A 19,827-nucleotide genomic window follows, 5' to 3' on the forward strand; every position below is an offset into this window, starting at 1 on the left:
TATATAATATATATATATATATCCAAATATATATATATATATATTTATTTATTTATTTATTTATTTATTTATTTATTTTTTTGCATATTTATGAAGTTCAGAGGGCGGCACGGTTGAGCAGCTGGAAAGTGGTGGCGTCACGGGTTCAATCCGGGACCCGTCTGTATGGAGTTTGCATATTCTCCCCGTGCCTGTGAGGGTCTTCTCCAGGCACTCCGGTTTCCTCTAACATCGCAAAAACATGCAACATTTGGACACTCTAAATTGCCCCTAGGTGTGATTGTGAGTGCGGCTGTGTATCTCCATGTGACCTGCGATTGGCTAGCAACCAATTCAGGGTGTACCCCGCCTCCTGCCCGTTGACAGCTGGGATCAGCTCCAGCACTCCCCGCGACCCTTATGAGGATAACCGGCTAAGAAAATGGATGGATGGATGAATGAAGTTCATATTTATCTTTCTTGGGTTAAAAAATACAACATAAATCCACTGGCTTGCATTCTTTTTCTGATATTTACTAAATAAAATACAAAGAGTAATGAAAGAAAAATATATCAAATTTGCTTCACTTTGCTGTACTGTAGTTGTCAATATGCTGCTGAGAATTATTTTAACAATCTTTTAAAAATTTTGTCAAACGAGAAAATATCAGTTACAATAGTCCAATTTGTATGCTCTGGCATTATTGATTGGAGTAAAAAGGCAATTTATGGATAAAGACAAGGACCAAAAAGTAAGGCTTTCACCATTGCTTTTCAATATATTTTCCCTTGTTCTTAATCATTCCAAAGCCTGAAATGTGATCACAACTCCATGCTTCTGATGGGCATCAAACAATCTCATAATTTCCAAAATGATTGACAGAAATAGGACAAGCGAAAAAAAAACTTAATAAGATAGATCTTCAAACAAGCATTTAAACTACAAACTGAAAATTTCAGGAAAAAAGCTATTATTTACAGGTTAAATTCAGTTGGCTTCAGTTTTTGATTTCCTCTCGTAGATACAGTATGTAAATTTGCATAGTTTTGGTCCGTGTCACCATGTCAAAGGATTACTACAAAATCCTTATCTCTTAGTGGTCCACACACTGTGCTTGCCAAATGTTTTGAGCCATGTCACCAATGGGGAGCAGCCTTACATAGAAGAGTGATGACTGATGATCTGAAGAAATCCACCCTGACGCCTGCGTGAGACAGCTGGCTTTCTGCTCTACCTGTTGAGCCTCTGGGGGTGGTCATGTAAGATTGCTGAGGATATTTTTATCTCTAGAATGTACATGTACTGGTTGTGCTTTACAATTAGACAGTCTGTAGTTTCAACACACTGTGTGAGTGTCTGATGCAGACTGTCTGTGGCAGCCAGGGCTGTCCTCCAGCTCCAGGGGATTTCTTGAGGTAGGATTTCACCTCTAAAACCAAAAGGGTGACCTGGAGTGGACAGCTGGTATTACTTCTAATGGCAGCTCTTTAGGTCTGATGATTTACAACCCAGGTTCCCAAAAAGTTAGGCCACTGTGTAAGTAAACACAAACATACAATAAGGTTCGTGTGTCTCCTGTATCTATCCAATTAACAGCAGACAGCAACATATTTAATAACATTTTTATTCTATGCTCTTTGGTGATGATCCACGAGCTTAAAGTCTTTAAACACAAAAAGGTGTCAAAAGACGAACACAATGTTCATTTCTGAACATTTGCTATTTTCCTTAATTTTAGAATTGGATAAAGATGAAAAAAATCCTCTTTTCTCAATAGATGAACATCCAACTTTCATAGAGCCACATAATGTGATGGAAGCGACAATGCACAATTTAAAAGATTGCACTTCCTTAAAAGTGTCATTAACATGGCACAAACACTAATAAGTTCAAGTTTTAAATTAAAATCCACTGCAACTCTAGGAGTCCACCTTTTTCGTCATTTACGAAGATTCCTGTATAAATGCAGGGATCATACATTTTTTGTATCACAACTGAAATAGTAATGTTCAAATGTACCAATTTCAAGGCTCATGCCTATTCTTAGAATATGACCGAATGTTGTCATTTATCCACTGAGCAACGGATCTAGCATAATTAACCAAAAGTTCAGGAACAAAAATTTTATCCTGATTCAAAGTAAACCATAAAAATTGTCAAACAAACAAAAATGGCAATGAAGAAAAGTAATAATTTAAACCACTCTTCTCTACTGAAATTTAAGCCAAGACGATAACTTCTAGTTTAGAAGGATTTAAATGGTTGGTAATTACTGTATATATTCATGTAAATAAAGAAGCAGTTCATTCCTCATTCCTTTTGACAAACATCAGCTGTCAAAAGCACCACCAAAGAAATGCCTTGATTTTTGGTGTTTTGATGAGTAATTCATAACATTTCTATGTGCCATACGTTCTTTCAAGTATGAAGTGGTGCTGAGATAGCCAACAAATTCTGAGAACCCAAATGCACCAAAGAGTATGGCTGAGCACAAGTCACTCACTTTAAAGAGCTTTATTTCTGGTACACCAGAGCACATGAAGAGGTCATGTGTCATGCTAACACCAGAAATGGAAAGCCTTCCTTAGTGAAGTAGTGCTCTGGTCTGAAAGAGCTGTCACAAATGCCTGTTGTCAGGCAGACTGGCATTAAAGCGCAATTGACGTATTTTGATTGCGGCTGCATTGACTCGTTGCAGTTCGTTGCTTTAACAAGACATGTAAAAACCCGTATGGGGATTTGTTAAATGTATTTGTGTCTTTTTGTATAGCAAAAATGCAAGCTATGTTCTGTGAATCTTTACTTAGCATAGCCGCCCTTGGTAATCCACATCAATATAATAAACATTATTCCTGTTTGTCTTCCCAGTCATAACCCTGTGTAACTGATGGGAAGAGCTGCAAGTACTGTCCTGTGTTGTGGAGATACTTAGAGCTGTGAGGATTTTAACTAAGAAAAGAAGACATGCTGACTAAGATGGCAAAATCATTTGTGGACAGACCACAGTGATTTGAAGAAACATCACTTTCCATTTGCTTCCACACTCAAAAAAATGCCAAAATCTGAATACATTTTCTTTTCATGGGTTTGAGGATACCAGATCCACACTGTTAATTCTGACAACCAATGATTTTTAAGTTGATCAATACTCACATAGAGGTGCAGGATACAAAAAAATTAAAAACGAAGAATATCACCAAATATGCACATCATGCAGAATAATAAATAATTGAGAATTTCATGTAATTTTTCACAATCTGCCGGGATTGCAGTTGATTTTTGCTTAGGTGACAGCAAGTGACTCATGGAGACACACAGTGAACATACTAGCTGGTTTGTGCAGCCCCCACATGTACAAACATCCACCTATGTACGGTATATGATCTGCACTTATACAAAAGTGTGCAACCAATGCAAGGACTAACTCCGTTGGGGAGATTACTTGTAAGGAAGATACAGGAAAAGAAACTGGACAAGGGCTGCAGTCCCAGATGGGGCAAGCCTGTGGGCTTTTTGAGGTCACAGCCTTCACCGTGTTCTCTCAGGGGCATCCAATGTCCTTGTTTTGAAGTTGCATGGAAACATCTTTCAAAGCCTATAAACAATGGGAATGTGGGTGAGGTGTTTGAGCATGTGTGTATGGATTGAAAAGAACACAGCATCATTCACTCAAATTTACGGTGCTACTCAAATTAGATGAAAACGCACAACATAAATTAGTAGTTCAAATGCAAACCACCATAAAAAAAGGACAAAAACATTAAAACCTTTAGTGTGACAACACATCTTCACTAATGAGGAGTTTTTAGCCACTAAATTAATGAGTATAATAAGAAACGTTGCCTGGCTGATACAGTTATACCACGTTATTGACAGAATGCTTTAACTTGTCATTAGTTCCCTAATTGGACAGTCAGTTCACATCAGCTTGCAGCCACATCACAATGGAACAAAGCCAAGCATTTCACTGCATGTTATCATAATTGTTCTCAGCAGTATTCAAGACAAATGGCTAGATCATGGCTGGTCCCTTTACAATGTAGCCAAATTTGATTAAAAATACAGCCGACACTGAAATTGTCCTGTGCTTATATGTGGAAACTTCACGCTGGTTTTTAAGAAATTACATAAACTGCATTGTTTTCACAGTACACCATGTGCATACTTGTACAATATACTCACATATGCACTTGCACACATTAATTTGTGCTTCAAATGACATTTTCAGTCCAGTCCTTCACACTGTCACAACTCTGCAAGATAGTGTAACTGTAGAACTTCCTCTGAGAGTGCTTTTCCATGTCATCAAGAACAAAGCCAAGATCTTATTTTAGTGCACATATGATAACTAGAGTAACACTCTTTTGTGCTGTGCAATTATTTTATTTATTCTTAGCTTTTGATTTCCAGCCAAACTGTATTTTTGTCCGAAATGCTAAAATTCTAAAGATAAAAATATTGGAAACAAACAAATTGAGAAAAATCCAGGCTTAACTCGATGAATAGACATTATTAACAACATTTAAAAAGTCTGCTGAATGGCTTGATAGGTTGCACCTTGTAGGGCATGTAAAAGATATGTCACGCATAATGGTGTTACAATTCAAAACATGATGATTATGCTGGTAAGTTTTCACAAAATTTCTGGACTATCAATATAATTCTACTACAGCGCAAATTAGTCACAGTTGTAACTTAGCAAATCTCCACGAGACTTTTCTTTACATTATTATAAAATACTCACACTTGATAGCTGGGGACATTGGCGATCACCAAAATCTTATCATTTCCTCCCATGTCTCTCATGGGTGTGATGAAGGCTCTCTCCCCACGTATACCCTCTAGTTCTTACAAAGGTTTTGTTTTGGTTAGTTTGATTTTAGCTTCCTACTTTGGCTGTGTAACAGGAAGGTGTTTGATCCAGTGTGTCTGTCGGATCTGAGAAGAAAGCTCAATCCCAAGGTTTAGTATATGGCGACACTCTGCACTAGGAGCCACAGACGTCCAGGGATAAGCACAGGGGGCGTGATTGTAGGAGGGTAGGGTGTGGGGGGGATTTGAGGCGTATTGGATGGGGTGTCTTGTGTCTGTGTATGGTGGATGAAAGGATGTGGGGCAGGTGAAGGGAATGAGGGAAGGAGGGAGGTGCAAAGCTCTCATGGGTCCAGGGGCCACAAGCAGCCAGAGAGCAGAGGAAGTGTTCCAGAGAATGTGGCTTATTATAAAGGAGCGTTTGGAATGCCATAGCACCATGTGTCTCTGCAAGAGGAGGGATGATAAACTGAAAGGGGGACTGTGATAAATACAGGGATTGGAGAGGAGGGCTGGGCGACTTCAGACTGAAAATAGGTAGACACATTGCTTTTCTTAGATCCCAGCATTGAGTTTTGCAGTTTATCCCAGCTTTTGTACTTAGATTTTATAGTGACATAGGCCCTTTGGGTATCTGACTCTGCTTTGTAAGAACCACCCAAAATAGAAGGACTATGTACTGTTGAGCTTCATAAATTATTCATTTCACTGTTTGACAAATGGCATCAGTCTGTTTAATAAATACTTAATGTCCAACTATATATCTTGTTCTTTGTTCATAGTTTGTTTGTTCTTTGTTCTGAATGTCATACCACCGACTGTCGGAGATAATAACCTTGTTTTTTGTTATACACTTGGCCAATAAAGCTGATTCTGATTCTGTGCCCTGTAGTTCCTATGTGGAAATTAGGGGGGTGGGGGGGTAATGCTATGTACATTTCCCCCAATCTCCCATTCTCAAATCTCTTTCCCTCCAGAAATCTTCACCTGCTTGCCCACATGCCTGTTCTTAATCAGCATTCACCACTGCCTGTATTTAAGATGGCCTGATCCAGGGATCTGGTGCCAGAGTATTCACACTTCCTTGTGGTACAGAGACTGGCTCGACAGAGTATTTCTCTTGTTTGTAAGTTAATTACCTGGGTATTTACACTGATGCTTATTCTCCGCTTCCAGTATTCCTTCTGTGTTCCCCACTTCGCTGGCCACTCCAAAAACACTGTCAAGCTGATCCACCTGCCCACGCTCCTGCTTCCTGTTACTAGTTCCTTTGGATACGCTCACACATTGGAAATATTAATCTTGAGCTACTTCTTAATAAACCATTGTCTTCTCCTCTTCCTCTACTCCCTCAACCTCCCTGGGTACAGTCCAGTACCATAAGATTACATGTGACCGGTGGACTTCTGCGTTGTGTAGTTTTAACGACCACATCATGACACAGGAGGCAATTTCCATTTATTTGTCACAGCTGCCGTGAACAAGGCGAAACCAACACTGTTACAAACCACATCCACAAACACAGGCTCTGAGAAAGCAACCATAGTGCATCAGGATAAAACCTTCTTATTTAAATATATTATATAAAATATTTAAATTTAAACTGTTTTTTCTTTCCTTTTGAGACTCCCTCTTTTGATGTGAAGGAGGTGGATTGAATGACACTTTTTCCTTTTTTCTTTTTTTTGTTACCAACCGTTCTCCTTCCCATCTCCGCTTTCACTTATTTTAGACTGCGCAATAAAGACTGTTAATTTTTGTGGATTTTTTCCTTTTTTTCTTTGCTCTGTTTCTCACAACCAGGCAATTGCTTGACTTCCCAAGACAGAAAAATTGGCATCCATATTTACATATAGAAACACAGCGGGGGGCCCATAGCTCAGTGATTAGAGGGTTGGTTTGGTAAACCAGGGGTCGTGAGTTTGTTTCCCATTGGGGACCCCAATCCCCAAGCGTCAGGAAGGCCATCCGGCAAAAAAACTGTGCCTAACAAATATGAGTGTGCATTTGAGATGACACGCTGTGACGACCCCTAACGGGATAAGTTGAAAGAAAGCAATTTACATATAGAAACACACAATGAGTAAGAAGCTGTCACAGACATCTGCAACAGCCGTAAAGCTATACAGCACCTCTCCCTGGAATTTACTGGGAGCAAAGCCCAAAGATATGGGACTTTTAAAAAGGAAGACAAAACAACACCAGGAGATTACCCAGGAATCTGGCTTGCCTGCATTGCGGGCTGCCGATGGAGCGGCCATGGACAGTTGTTACAGTGAAGAGCAAGAAAAAAGAATGTAAGTCAGTCAAAAATATTGACATCAGAGTTACAAATAGATTTGAGCCACTTTTACAAGACCCTGGCCAAGAATGCTCATCCTCCACCACTGAAAGGTATGAATTTAAATCATCCAAGAAAAAAATGGAATCTCAAACATTAATAGTTGGTAGCCATCAAGGATGTGAAACACTTTTGGAGTGAGAAGAACATCAAAGTACTGTGTTTTGACACGGTGTCTGATATCTCTCAAAAAAATCCTGGCGATCACTTATCAGCACCCAACTGTGAAATCTGTCATTATACACACAGGTACACTGGATGTGCTCAAGGAGCAATCAGAGGTACTGAAGCAAGAGCTCCTAACAAAAGTGCAAGTGGACTTCTCCCACTTATATGATCTGGAGATGAATCTTTCTTGAGGCTCAATCAATTGAATAAGTGGTTTAGCGAAAGTGTGCACTGCACTATTTGTGTGTTTCATTGACTTTTTCTGCCTTTTTTGTGAGTGGAAACATCTTTACAAAGCAGAAGGTTTCTGTCTAAATAGACAAGGGGTTAAGTTATTGGCTCCCAACTTTTTCTATTCTGTGCATCATTCACCGTCCTGTAAAGAAAATGTTTACAAAAATTAAGGACGAAGGGGTGCAGATATTCAAACACAATCGGAAGAACAAGAGACAAGGCGAGACAAAGTCCACACAGATTCATTTGGGTCATCCAAACAATCAGACTAGCAAATGACAAAAGTAATGTGCTGGTGTAGCGCCGGAGAAAAGGAGTCGGAGGCGGACTGTCGGACACAGGAACAGAACTTGCTTTATTGTTCGACATCAAAACAGTACTCGCATAACGGCGGGAACTCTGTTAACATTTACTCCGGAAGCGCAACAACAAAAACAGTCCGTGCGGAACCCCGCACCCCAACTCGAGGTCCCGCGGGTGAATTATGTAAACACCACACAAGACCCCCAGAATTCACCCATACTCAAAATCCTTGTGCCGTGGAGGGATGATGACCCGACCCCGGCGGGTGTGCACTGTAGGGGCCGAGGGGGGCGGGGCCGCACTGTCCATTGAGTCATGGGACAAGGGCTCAGGCGGGGTCAAGGGCACCCCGGCAGGCGCAGGGGCACAGGGCAAAGGGGGACGACCCCGGCGCGGGGGGAGGGCCAACCCCAAAGGCTGGGCAATGTCCAGCTGCGCGGGTTTGACCCTGTCCACGGAAACAGTCTCGGGTCTGCCGCCAATGTCCACGAGCAGGCTCTTATCCCCGTGCTCCAGGACCCTGAACGGCCCGTCGTATGGGGGGCGGAGAGGTCCACGCTGGGCGTCATGACGAACAAACAAAATCCGCAGAGCGCAGGTGATGGGGCAGCCGGGCAGCTGGGGTACCATGTTGCGACGTGGGAACCGGCGCGAACCCTTTTCCGGCCTCCAGCAGGGAGGACCGTTGCCTGGCTGCGGACCAGGGCGCTGTGGCGTCCGGGATGAATTCGCCGGGGACCCGCAGTGGCTGGCCGTAGACGAGTTCGGCGGATGAGGACAACAGGTCCTCCTTGGGGGCGCACCTGAGGCCACGGGAGTCCCTGAGCACAAAATCCATTAAACGCTGGAAAGATTGTGCCACGTTTTTAAGACCAAACGGCATCCTCAGAAACTCGAACAGTCCAAAAGGAGTGATTACAGCTGTCTTGGGAACGTCTGAGGGGTGCAGGGGAACCTGGTGATACCCGCGCACCAGGTCGACCTTGGAGAACAGGATTTTGCCCCCGCCAGGTGGCCTGAGAAGTCCTGAATGTGTGGAACAGGGTAGTGGTCGGGCGTAGTGGCGTCGTTAAGGCGACGATAGTCACCACACGGTCGCCACTCGGTTTAGGGACGATGTGTAGTGGCGAGGCCCACGGGCAATCCGAGCGGCGGACGATGCCCAGACGCTCCATGTTGGCAAACTCGGACTTAGCGACTGCTAGCTTCTCGGGGTCAAGCCGTCGGGCCCTCGCGTGAATCGGGGGGCCCTTGGTCTCAATGTGGTGCTCGACCACATGTTTAGTTGTGGAAGAGGAGAAAGTGGGCCGTGTCAAGCCAGGGAACTCACCAAGGAGGAGTTGGTACTTGGTGCTGTCCGAGAGCAAACTGGAGAGACCACCATAAGTCGCCTCGTTGCGGACGAAGGCGACCATGGAAAAAATCAGTGCATCCACCAGACGTCCCCTCTTAACATCCACCAGCAGCCCGTGGGCACAAAAAAAATCAGCGCCGAGGAGAGGGAATGAGACATCCACAGTGACAAAGTCCCATGTGAAGCGCTGACTCCCGAAACACAAGTCCACAGTCCTCATGGCATAAGAGCGGATAGGGGAGCCATTAGCGGACAGTAGGGGTGGCCCATGAGTCCCGCCAGTGGCGTCCTCCGCAGCGGGCGTCAGGACGCTCCTCTGGGCGCCGGTGTCACAAAGGAATTAGCGCCCGGAAAGGTTGTCCTTGACGAACAGCAGCCGGCTCTTCGCGCCCACGCTCACGGCCGCTGCGAAGGGTGGGCTTTGGCGTTTCCCGACGCGTCATAGTTCCAAGGGGCGCGGCACCTCTTCGCTTTCGCACCGAAACGGACATGGAAGTAGCACAAGCCTGTGCCAGCACGGCCGTCGGTGGCGATGGGGCCCCTGCTGGATGCCGCCCCACGCCCGGAGGCGAGTAACTGCGCGTCGCGGCCAGCGTCTAAGGGGAGAAGCGCTGGGTTGGCAGGAAGAAACAGTCGGCCTCCTCGGCCAGGGCCCGGGGCTCAGTGACAGTACTGTTCGCGAGCGCCGTCTGAACATGCGGTGGCATATGCCTGAGAAACAGTTCCATGAAAATGAAATTGGGCTCTTCCGTGCCCAGCAGGTTTAGCATCATTTCCATGAGTTCGGAAGGTTTGCTGTCCCCCAGTCCATTAATAGCCAACAGGCGTCGGGCACGCTCCGGTCGTGAAAGCTCAAAAACCTTGAGAAGGTGAGCCTTGATCCCAGCATACTTATCTCGGGCCAGGGGAGAGGTGATGAAGTTCACTGCTCTGGCCGCCGTTGAGCTCCCGAGTGCTGAGACAACGTGGTAGTAACGCGTGGAATCATCTGAGATCCCACGGAGGGCGAACTGAGCCTCCGTCTGTGCAAACCATGCTGCCGCGGACGTCTCCCAAAACTCCGGAAATTTGAGGATGGCGGTTGCCATGTTCGTTTCAGTCTCGAAAACGCCGGGACTGACGTCGGGGTCACCAGTGTAGCGCCGGAGAAAAGGAGTCGGAGGCGGAGTGTCGGACACAGGAACAGAACTTGCTTTATTGTTCGACATCAAAACACTACTCGCATAACGGCGGGAACTCTGTTAACCCTACTCCGGAACCGCAACAACAAAAACAGTCCATGCGGAACCCCGCACCCCAACTCGAGGTCCCGCGGGTGAATTATGTAAACACCACACCGGCACTTTAAATCTCCCACACCTCTTTCTGCCCTATTGAAGCTGTCCACATCTCAGAATTGCCCCTGTATGACTATGACAACCAAACAATCTGCAGCAGATGTTGGCTCCCTCCCTCCCAGTCTGAATGCAATGTTGGGTCTGATCGATAGGATGAAGACTATTGTCAATTATGGAGTCCAGCCCATACCACAGCAAGATCCTCCTCCCATCCCCCTTGCCTGAAACCACCGTCCACTAAGATGTGAAAGCCCCCTCCTCCACCCATGAAGACTTTGTCTGTCTAAATCTGACTATTTACCGGATTTTTTCCAGAATAACTCAAACCCCAAAGATCGGGCCTTTTTCATCCCTGCAAAAATTTAACTTCCAACCTAGTGAGGATAAAATTTGACTCTATCAAACCATTGTCTCTAGCTATCTCTCTGAGACTAGGTCTTTTTAATAGCAGGTCACTGGTTAATGAATCAAAGTTGATGAATGACATCTTTACAAACTATGATTTGGATTTTAAAGTGTATGTAACATAAATTTTTGAACGCAAATTATCTTATCTAGATTAAAATATAGTACAGTACAGACGTCCGGGTCTTATCTAGGTATCTGCTGCACACGAGACGTGTGTCTTCTGGCAGGACAGCCAAAGAAGAAGACAAAAGCTGCCCAGTAACACGAGGTTTTTATATGTATGGGTCCACGGTAGAAGTGGTTGAATGAAATAAACATGTGCTTTGTCTATACATTTTTTTACTTGTTTTATAAACTTTGAACCTTATTTTTCTATATTAATTACAGATGTTGCAGGAAGCATGTTCTGCACAAGAGGTTGACATCGAACCAGCAGATGCTGAATCTCCATCTTTGGTACGTTCCAAAAGTTGCCAGACTGATGAAGTGGGTGTTCATGAGAAAGGAACACGTATCTTTTCGACAGCAGAGAGAAAGCTGCAACATGTATTTCAACCTCAGGTGGCCTCACGATGCTCCTGTTGACAGACCAAATACCATTCAGTGAAAATGTTATGAGAGAAACATAATTATACAAAATGTAACCATACACTTCAATTAAAATGTGATTATTTTTGTTCTGTGGTGTATGTTTACTTCATAAACATATGCATCAACATTTACAAAAAGACAAAACAAAAAAATTCAGACTGTAGACCATTTAAATCCTGTGTAGTCCTGGCCATCTGCCACAAATCTTAGACACACAGCAGGATAGAAGTGGCATGTGTTTTTTTCTCCCTACAATTCCCCAACACATCTCACAAGCTGTCTATAATCAGTATAGACCTGAAAACAAGAGAATGTACTCATATCACATTTTCAGAATAGGACTTTGTTTGAACAAGCACCGATTTGGGTGATTTGGAGAAATATTAAAAATAATTATTTCTAAAATAGCTCTTACTCGTGTTGTGGAAAATCCAGTCACTGTCGATACTGTTGCCCAAATTTGAAATCGGCTACCTTAAGTACTCATGAGACAGCTGGCAATAAAACCTGGGTGCACTGCAGCAGATGGTCTGGATAATCTGCCATTTTCTGGTGAATATATTTACTCTCATGGCAACAACAACTTTCTTCTGTTGTTTCCATTGGTGTGCAGCATTTACATGCACACCTGTGAATATAATTTAAAAAAATGTAAAAATCTGTTACATTCACAAACTTCTAAAGCTCAAAGACCCATATCAATCCAGTACATAGAACCACCCAGCACATTTACATTTCTATTTTAAGCAGTTAGTGCCCAAACAAAACCACGAGATACCAGTTTACAGCTTTCAGTATAAAGTTTAGCGGTTTTTCTCATGACATCTTTGTAAAATTGCAACCAGAATGGGGATGGACTGTTTTGGGTACGGTCTGGTTATGGCATTAGTTTACCATGTGAAATTATATATATGGTGAAGCAAGCAACATTTCCTCTTAAATTAACATGGCAACATTTTCAACTGATTTCGTTGATTAAAATCCTGATTTGTGAAAATATACCAACTTCGACATGTTTGCATGATTTTAAAACAAGACCGAAAACCTTGTATATACATTCAGGATATAAAAACCATTACCATTTATCAGTTTGTGGCTAAATAAACAAAACAACTTCACAAATGCTTACCAGTCAGTGTTTCCAACACGAGGGATGTCATCCTCTCTGGGTCTGAGTGCTAGCTCGGCACCTTCATCACCAGCTATTTAATCTGCATTTGAATGTGTGTTCTGTTTAACTGGCTCAAATTGATTACCTTTAATGACTTTATAAAGCTTGTATTCTTCACAGTGTTTGTGGGATGCTTCACACATTCATCTTCATCGCTCAAATTATTCAAAAATTCACCGTCGTTCTTATAATGGAGTCAAATGGTCACCCTGATGTTTATATCAACTTCTGACGTCAAGGCCCTTCTCGGGTTTTTCCGCTGTGTGGTCGTGTATTTACGGTGAATCCAGCAATGTGCAATAATTGCAATGTGTAAGATGTATCCACGCAATTTCACTGCTGTCGGTGTACTCAGCAATACTTGAAACGGGCCTTCCCACTACTGATCGTGCCAGTGCTTCTTTATGCTACGTGTCAAGACACTGTTGTTGATCCTGTTGGGAAGCAATATCACCTTCTGGTAATTTCAGTTCACTTCTTTTTTCTTTTTTTCTCAAATAGTCAGCTAATTTTGTCTCGACATCTCCCATTGTGTGGGAACTATTGGCAATTTGTATGGTCTCCCAAACAGTGTTTCAAATGGAGTGAGACCTGCCGTCATTGTAATGTATGTATAGTTTGACTAAATCTATCCATTGTGCCCATGGTCTGTGTTTCTTCCATGGATTTCTTCAGTCTGTTCTTAATTGTACAATTCATTATCTCACTTTGTGGATGGTAAGAACAGTGGTGTTTCAAGTTAATATGGAGCATGAGTCTTATATTGTCGACCACTTTGTTTACAAAGTGTGTTGCAGTCGTATGATGTCTTTGCATCATGCTTTAGCTACTGTTTGTGCATCAGGTTGTTTCGCTGGGAATATTTCTACCCATTTTGAAAGAGCACCGATGATGACAGTATTGTTTCTCCTCACTTTTGTTTAGTTAAATGAAATCCCTGTGTATTCTCTGAAATGGATATGTAGCCTGAGGAAACTGACCACGTTTTGGACGCACATTCCCTTGTGAATTATGTCGAGGACAGGTCAAACAAGCCCGACAAAAATGTTTTGCACACAAGTTAAATCCAGAGGTCGTGTGATGCCTTTGTACCAGGGCTACCATTCCCCTGTTGAGTCATGGGACTTCCCATGGCTCAACATTGCCACCCACTTAAAAAGATTTTTTTGGTAGAATGGGGTTTGTATCTGTGCTGACATAAGTCAATTTTTTTGATGTAGCAGTTTTGTTTTTCCCAGATTTTGAGTTCTGCTGGTAAGCTTTGTTGTTGCATTTTTATTAACACATCATCTGAAAGTATGTCTTTGTTTCAAAGTCAGCTAACCCCATAAAGGTTTTGGCTGCAACTTGTTTTGCTGTTTTATCTGCAAATGTATTTCCTAATTATACTTTGTATTTGATGTGTGTGCAGCACATTTACATATGAGCAAAGTTTGTAGTAGCTCTGGATGTGTCAATGATTTCCCTGTAGTTTTCACCATTCCGATTTTTCCAGTATTGTCTGTAAAGATGGTGATACCACCGTGAATACAGCAGCATCTGGTGTCAGATTGTCTGGTGTAAAAACTGTGGCAAACAAATATGAGTGTTCATCTAAAGAATCACATACCGGATCGGTCGTGGCCCGGGTTAATAACGGCACCGCCAACCTCCAGGGCGTCGGTGGAAATTCAGGTACTGTGGGTCGAAGATAAAGAAGAGGAGGAAACCGGATTCGTCATCAGAAGAAGAAGAATGCACAGGGTCTACAACTGAGTTTAGGGACATTGAATGTTGTGACTATGACAGGAAAAGCTCAGATGTTGGTTGACATGATGATTGGGAGAAAGGCTGATATATTGTGCATCCAAGAGAGCAGATGGAAAAGTAGTAACGCTCGAAGTTTAGGAGCGGGGTTTAAATTATTCTACCGCGAAGTAGATGGGAAGAGAAGGAGTATGGATTATTTTAAAGTAAGAGCTGGCTAAGAATGTCTTGGAGGTGAAAAGAGTATCAGATCGAGTGATGAGACTGAAATTTGAAATTGAGGGTGTTATGTATAATGTGGTTACCGGCCATGCCCCACAAGTAGGATCTGAAAGAGAAATTCTAGAAGGAACTAGATGAAGTAGTTCTGAGCATCCCAGACAGCGAGAGAGTTGTGATTGGTGCAGATTGTAATGGACATGTTGGGGAAGGAAACAGGGGTGACGAAGAAGTGATGGGTAAGTACGGCATCCAGGAAAGAAACTTTGGGGGACAGATCATGGTGGACTTTGCAAAAAGGATGGAAATGACTGTAGTGAACACTTATTTCCAGAAGAGGGAGGAACATAGAGTGACCTAGAAGAGCAGAGGTAGAAGCACGCAGGTGGATTGTATTTTGTGCAGACGATGCAATCTGAAGGAGATTACTGACTGTAAGGTAGTGGTAGGGGAGAGTGTATCTCAACAACATAGGATGGTGGTGTGTAGGATGACTCTGCTGGTGCGTAGGAAGATTAAGAAGACAAAGGTAGAGCAGAGAACCATGTGGTGGAAGCTGAGAAAGGAAGAATGTTGTGCGGCCTTTCGGAAAGAGGTGGGACAGCCTCTCGATGGACAGCAGAAGCTCCCGGAAGACTGGAGTACTACAGCCAAGGTGATCAGAGAGACAGGCAGGTGAGTACTTGGTGTGTCTTCTGATAGGAAATGGGAGAAGGAGACTTGGTGGTGGAACCCAAAAATACAGGAAGTCATACAAGGAAATAGATTAGCGAAGAGGAAGTGGGACACTGAGAGGACTGAGGAGAGGTGAATGGACTACATTGAGATGTGGTGTAGGGCAAAGGTAGAGGTGGCCAAGTCATATGACGACATGTACACCAGGATGGACACGAAAGAAGAAGAAAAGGATCTCTATAGGTTGGCCAGACAGAGGGATAGATATGGGAAGGATTTGCAGCAGGTAAGGGTGATTAAGGATAGAGATCGAAATGTGTTGTCTGGTGCCAGTAGTGTTCTCAATAGATGGAAAGAAATGGCAATGATTAGTCAGGAGGAAGTTAGAAATGTACTACAAAGGATGAAAAATGGAAAAGCAGTTGGTCCTGATGACATACCGGTGGAGGTATAAAAGCAATTTGGAGAGATGGCTGTGGAGTTTTTGGCCACCTCATTCAACAGAATACTAGCGGGTGAAAAGACGCCTGAAAAATGGAGGAAAAGTGTACAAGTTCCCAATTTTTAAGAATAAAGGCAATATTCAGAGCTGTGGGAATTATACAGGAATAAAGTTGATGAGGCACACAATCAAGTTATGAGAAAGAATAGTGGAGGCTAGACTCGAGAAGTAAGTATCTGCGAGCAACAGTATGGTTTCATGCCTAGAAAGAGTACCACAGATGCATTATTTACCTTGAGGATGCTAGTGAAAAAGTACAGAGAAGGTCAGAAGGAGCTACATTGTGTCTTTGTGGATCTAGAGAAAACCTATGACAGACTACTACAGAGAGAAACTGTGGTACTGCATGCGTAAGTCTGGTGTGGCGGAGAAATATGTTATGTAATATGTAGAATAGTACAGGACATGTATGAGGGCAGCAGAACAGTGGTGAGAAGTGCCATTGCTGTGTCAGAAGAATTTAGGTGGAGGTGGGACTGCATCAGGGTTCCGCGCTGAGCCCCTTCTTGTTTGCGGTGGTAATGGATAGGCTGAAAGATGACGTTAGACTGGAATCCCCTTGGACCATGATGTTCGCAGATGATATTGTGATCTGCACTGAAAGCAGGGAGCAGGCGGAGGAACAATCATCTGCCCCTCAAAGTTCCTTTGCTGAATGCCATACTTACCCATCACTTCTTCATCGCCCCTGTTTTCTTTGCCCACATGTCCATTGATATCTGCACCAATCACAACTCTCTCTCTCTCTCTGGGATCCTCAGGACTACTTCATCTAGTTCCTTCCAGAATGTCTCTTTCAACTCGAGGTCACATCCTACCTGTGGGGGATAGCCGCTAATCACAATATACACAATAGCCTCAATTTCAAATTTCCTCCTCATCACTCGATCTGATACTTTCTTCACCTCCAAGACATTCTTAGCCAGCTCTTCTTTTAAAATAACCTCTACTCCATTTCTCTTCCCATCTATTCCATGATAAAATGATTTAAACCCTGCACCTAAACTTCGAGCCTTACTCCCTTTCCACTCGCTCTCTTGGATACACAATATATCAACTTTTCTCCTTATCATCATGTCAACTCCTGAGCTTTTCCTGTCATAGTCCCAACATTAAAAGTCCCTAGATACAGCTGTAGGGTTTGTGCATTCCTCTTTTTCTTCCGACTAAGCCACTTTCCTCCTCTTTTTTGTCTTCGACCTACATCATCTGAATTTCTACCTATGTCTTGTAGATTAACATTTCCAGGTGCGGGTGTAGGAAGGCCGGGCCACGACCTAACTGTTGTAGAATTCGTATGACAAATGCTCATATATGCTTGTCACAGGTTTACGCCGGATGCCCTTCCTAACGCAACCTTCTGCATTTATCCAGGCTTGGGGTCGGCTGACAGGGAACACAATAATTTGCTGCCCAACGGGCTGCAGATAATCAAAAAGAAGCAATCAAATTAAAAAAAGTCAGCACAAAAGATATACAATTTTCATACTACCGACTCTATGTTAAAGTTAACGTCAAATGAAAACAATCACAATAAACACAGTCAGCACATAAGGTACACCAATCACATAGTACCTGGGTTAAAAATATAAAGGCTATGGCAATTTAAAGGATACATGGATGGATGGGATTCGAACCACAATGGCCCTGGCAATGGATTCCACCGAATGTAAACATCCTGTCCCGTATCTTGGTTTGAAAACTACAAATAGAGCTGCTCTCCCATTGGCCACCGCCGGAGCATCTTCCTGGCATCACACTGGCTAGAAGAGATGTCGATATTTAGCCAAGATGTACTTCCTGTCTCTTGGTTTGTTTGGAATTCTGTTAACTGTCCACTTTTAGGGAGAAATGTCATTGCAGAGTTGATCAAAGAAAACAATGAACAGATGGATATGACTGCCATATTGAAAGAAGCCATGAGTGTCAGTGAAAATGCTGTGGAAAGCTTGATTTCTGCCCTCAAGATTTTGGCTCCTAAAGAAACCCCTCTCCCACCTACTGTGCGAGTTGGAAAGAAAGGACTAACAATTCCTGCTGGCCAAATCTGTGAGGTAAAGTGCAGAGTCAAAGCATGTGCCTAGGGTCGAATGATGTTCTTTGAGCCCAGCCCAGAAAACAACTGCCCTGACGGTTTAGACCTCTTTACCACTTTATCAGACCAACTGGCTCATCAAAACTTGCTAAAATTCCAATTCAGAACATAACTAGACATGACATCTACGTGTCACAGAGAACCTTTTTGGGCCCACTTGAGAAAATTTGTGAGGCTGAATCCATTACTCATTCCCCCAACAACCTAAAGCCAATGAACTGCCCATCCGCTCAAACCTGTTGTGCTCTGACTAGAGAAAAATGGCATCCACCTGTCGACTTGTCCCACCTCGAAGAGGACGAACAAAACATTGCCAGTGACGTGATATGAAGAGTCAGACATCTTGCCAAAGATGATGCTGACATTGGGTGCATCCCATGAAGCTTAGTGATGAGACACCAGTCCAGAAGCTCTACAATGCCATCCTAAAACATCTGCATCACGAAGTAAAAGACTATGTGCAGAAACTGCTTTCCCATGGCTGGATAAGAAAGTCCACTTCACTGTACTCATCCCCTGTGGTCTGTGTCCATAAAAAGAATAAGAGTCTCCGTCTGTGTGTTAACTTTAGGGACTTAAACCACAGAATTGTCCCAGACCGTCATCTGCTCCCTCATATTCAAGACCTGCTGGACAACTTGGGGGCAACTTGAGTTCTCGATACTCTACCAAGGCAGTACTTACCACCAGGGCTTTGCCGATGAGGGGTCCAGGCACCTGACCGCCTTTATGGCCCCGTGGGGATATATGAATGGCTCCATCTCCACTTTGGTCTTTATATCATCCCAGCTGCCTTTCAGCGATGTATGTAGGGTGTCCTTGATGGCCTGAGGGACGAATGCTGCTCTCCTTATCTGGATAATGTGCTGTTTTTCCAGATCTTTCCATGACCACATGGAGGACTTGAGGTGGGCTCTCTGTCGCCTGCAGGAACATGGCATTAAGCTTTGTGGAAAGAAATGTGAGCTGTTCAGGTGACAAGTGAGATACGTAGGGCGCCTAGTGACAAGTGAAGGGGTTCAGATAGACCCCAAAGATCTGGAAGCAGTGTTACATCTGAAAGAGAGATAGCCAAAGAATATGGGTGAAGTCAGAGGTCTGTTAGGCTTCCTTGGCTATTAATTCAAACAGGATTTAACCAGAATCACAAGACTCCTGTTTCGGCTCGTAGACGGTTCCAATCAGCTTTACCAGACAACAGGCAAAGGTAACAACACCCCAGCCAAATGGAAAGTCACGAAGTCTGTTCAATTCCAATCTAATAAACCTGTCCTGAACACAGTGCTGTTGTCTTGCCTTGTAGACATGTTGACCACTCAAGACATTTTAGCCTACCCAGATTTTAATTTGCCCTTTGTGTTCAACACTTACCCGTCCAAGGAAGGTCTGAGGCTGTGCTTTCTCAGCAGCAGGGAGGTAAGATCTACGTCATTGTTTATGGGTCCAGAACACTCACACCTGCATAAAAAAATTACCATCTACATTCTGGCAAACTTGAGTTTCTGGCATTGAAGTGGGCAATCTGCGACAAATTTCAAGATGATCTCTGCAATTCACCTACATTCAGTTTGTATACAGACAATAACCCCATTATTTACGTTTTAACCACAGGCAAAGTCAACGCAGTCGGACATCGCTTGGTGGGTGAGTTGGCAGATTACAACTTCACCATAAAATATGGGCCAGGTAAGGCAAATGTTTATGCTGACACACTGTCACGTTGCCCTCTACAGCTGCTGACCAATGTTTTTGAGTACACTGAAATTTTGCCTCCAAAGACAATTTCCACTATGTGGCAAGGGAGCAAGGCAATGGCTGAGAGGGATGTGCCATGGATGGTTGCACTCCACCCCTCCTCTGGTGATGATGATTTCACACTTGACCATGAAAG

At 43.4% G+C, this 19,827-nt stretch overlaps 1 protein-coding gene across 1 annotated transcript in view; it reads right to left on the bottom strand.

Moving 5' to 3' along the window:
• The window catches only part of mylk4b (myosin light chain kinase family, member 4b), a 58,303-nt gene extending 53,360 nt beyond the window's left edge, over window positions 1-4,943 (bottom strand). Inside the window, exon 1 of the mRNA XM_061824034.1 lies at window positions 4,725-4,943. Coding sequence (XP_061680018.1) covers window positions 4,725-4,786 — 62 coding nt within the window. The 5' untranslated portion in view covers window positions 4,787-4,943. The remainder of the gene's footprint in view (window positions 1-4,724) is intronic.
• Between the last annotated feature and the right edge of the window lie 14,884 nt (window positions 4,944-19,827).

The sequence above is a fragment of the Syngnathoides biaculeatus genome, chromosome 7, assembly GCF_019802595.1.
Source record: "Syngnathoides biaculeatus isolate LvHL_M chromosome 7, ASM1980259v1, whole genome shotgun sequence".
NCBI lineage: Eukaryota > Metazoa > Chordata > Actinopteri > Syngnathiformes > Syngnathidae > Syngnathoides > Syngnathoides biaculeatus.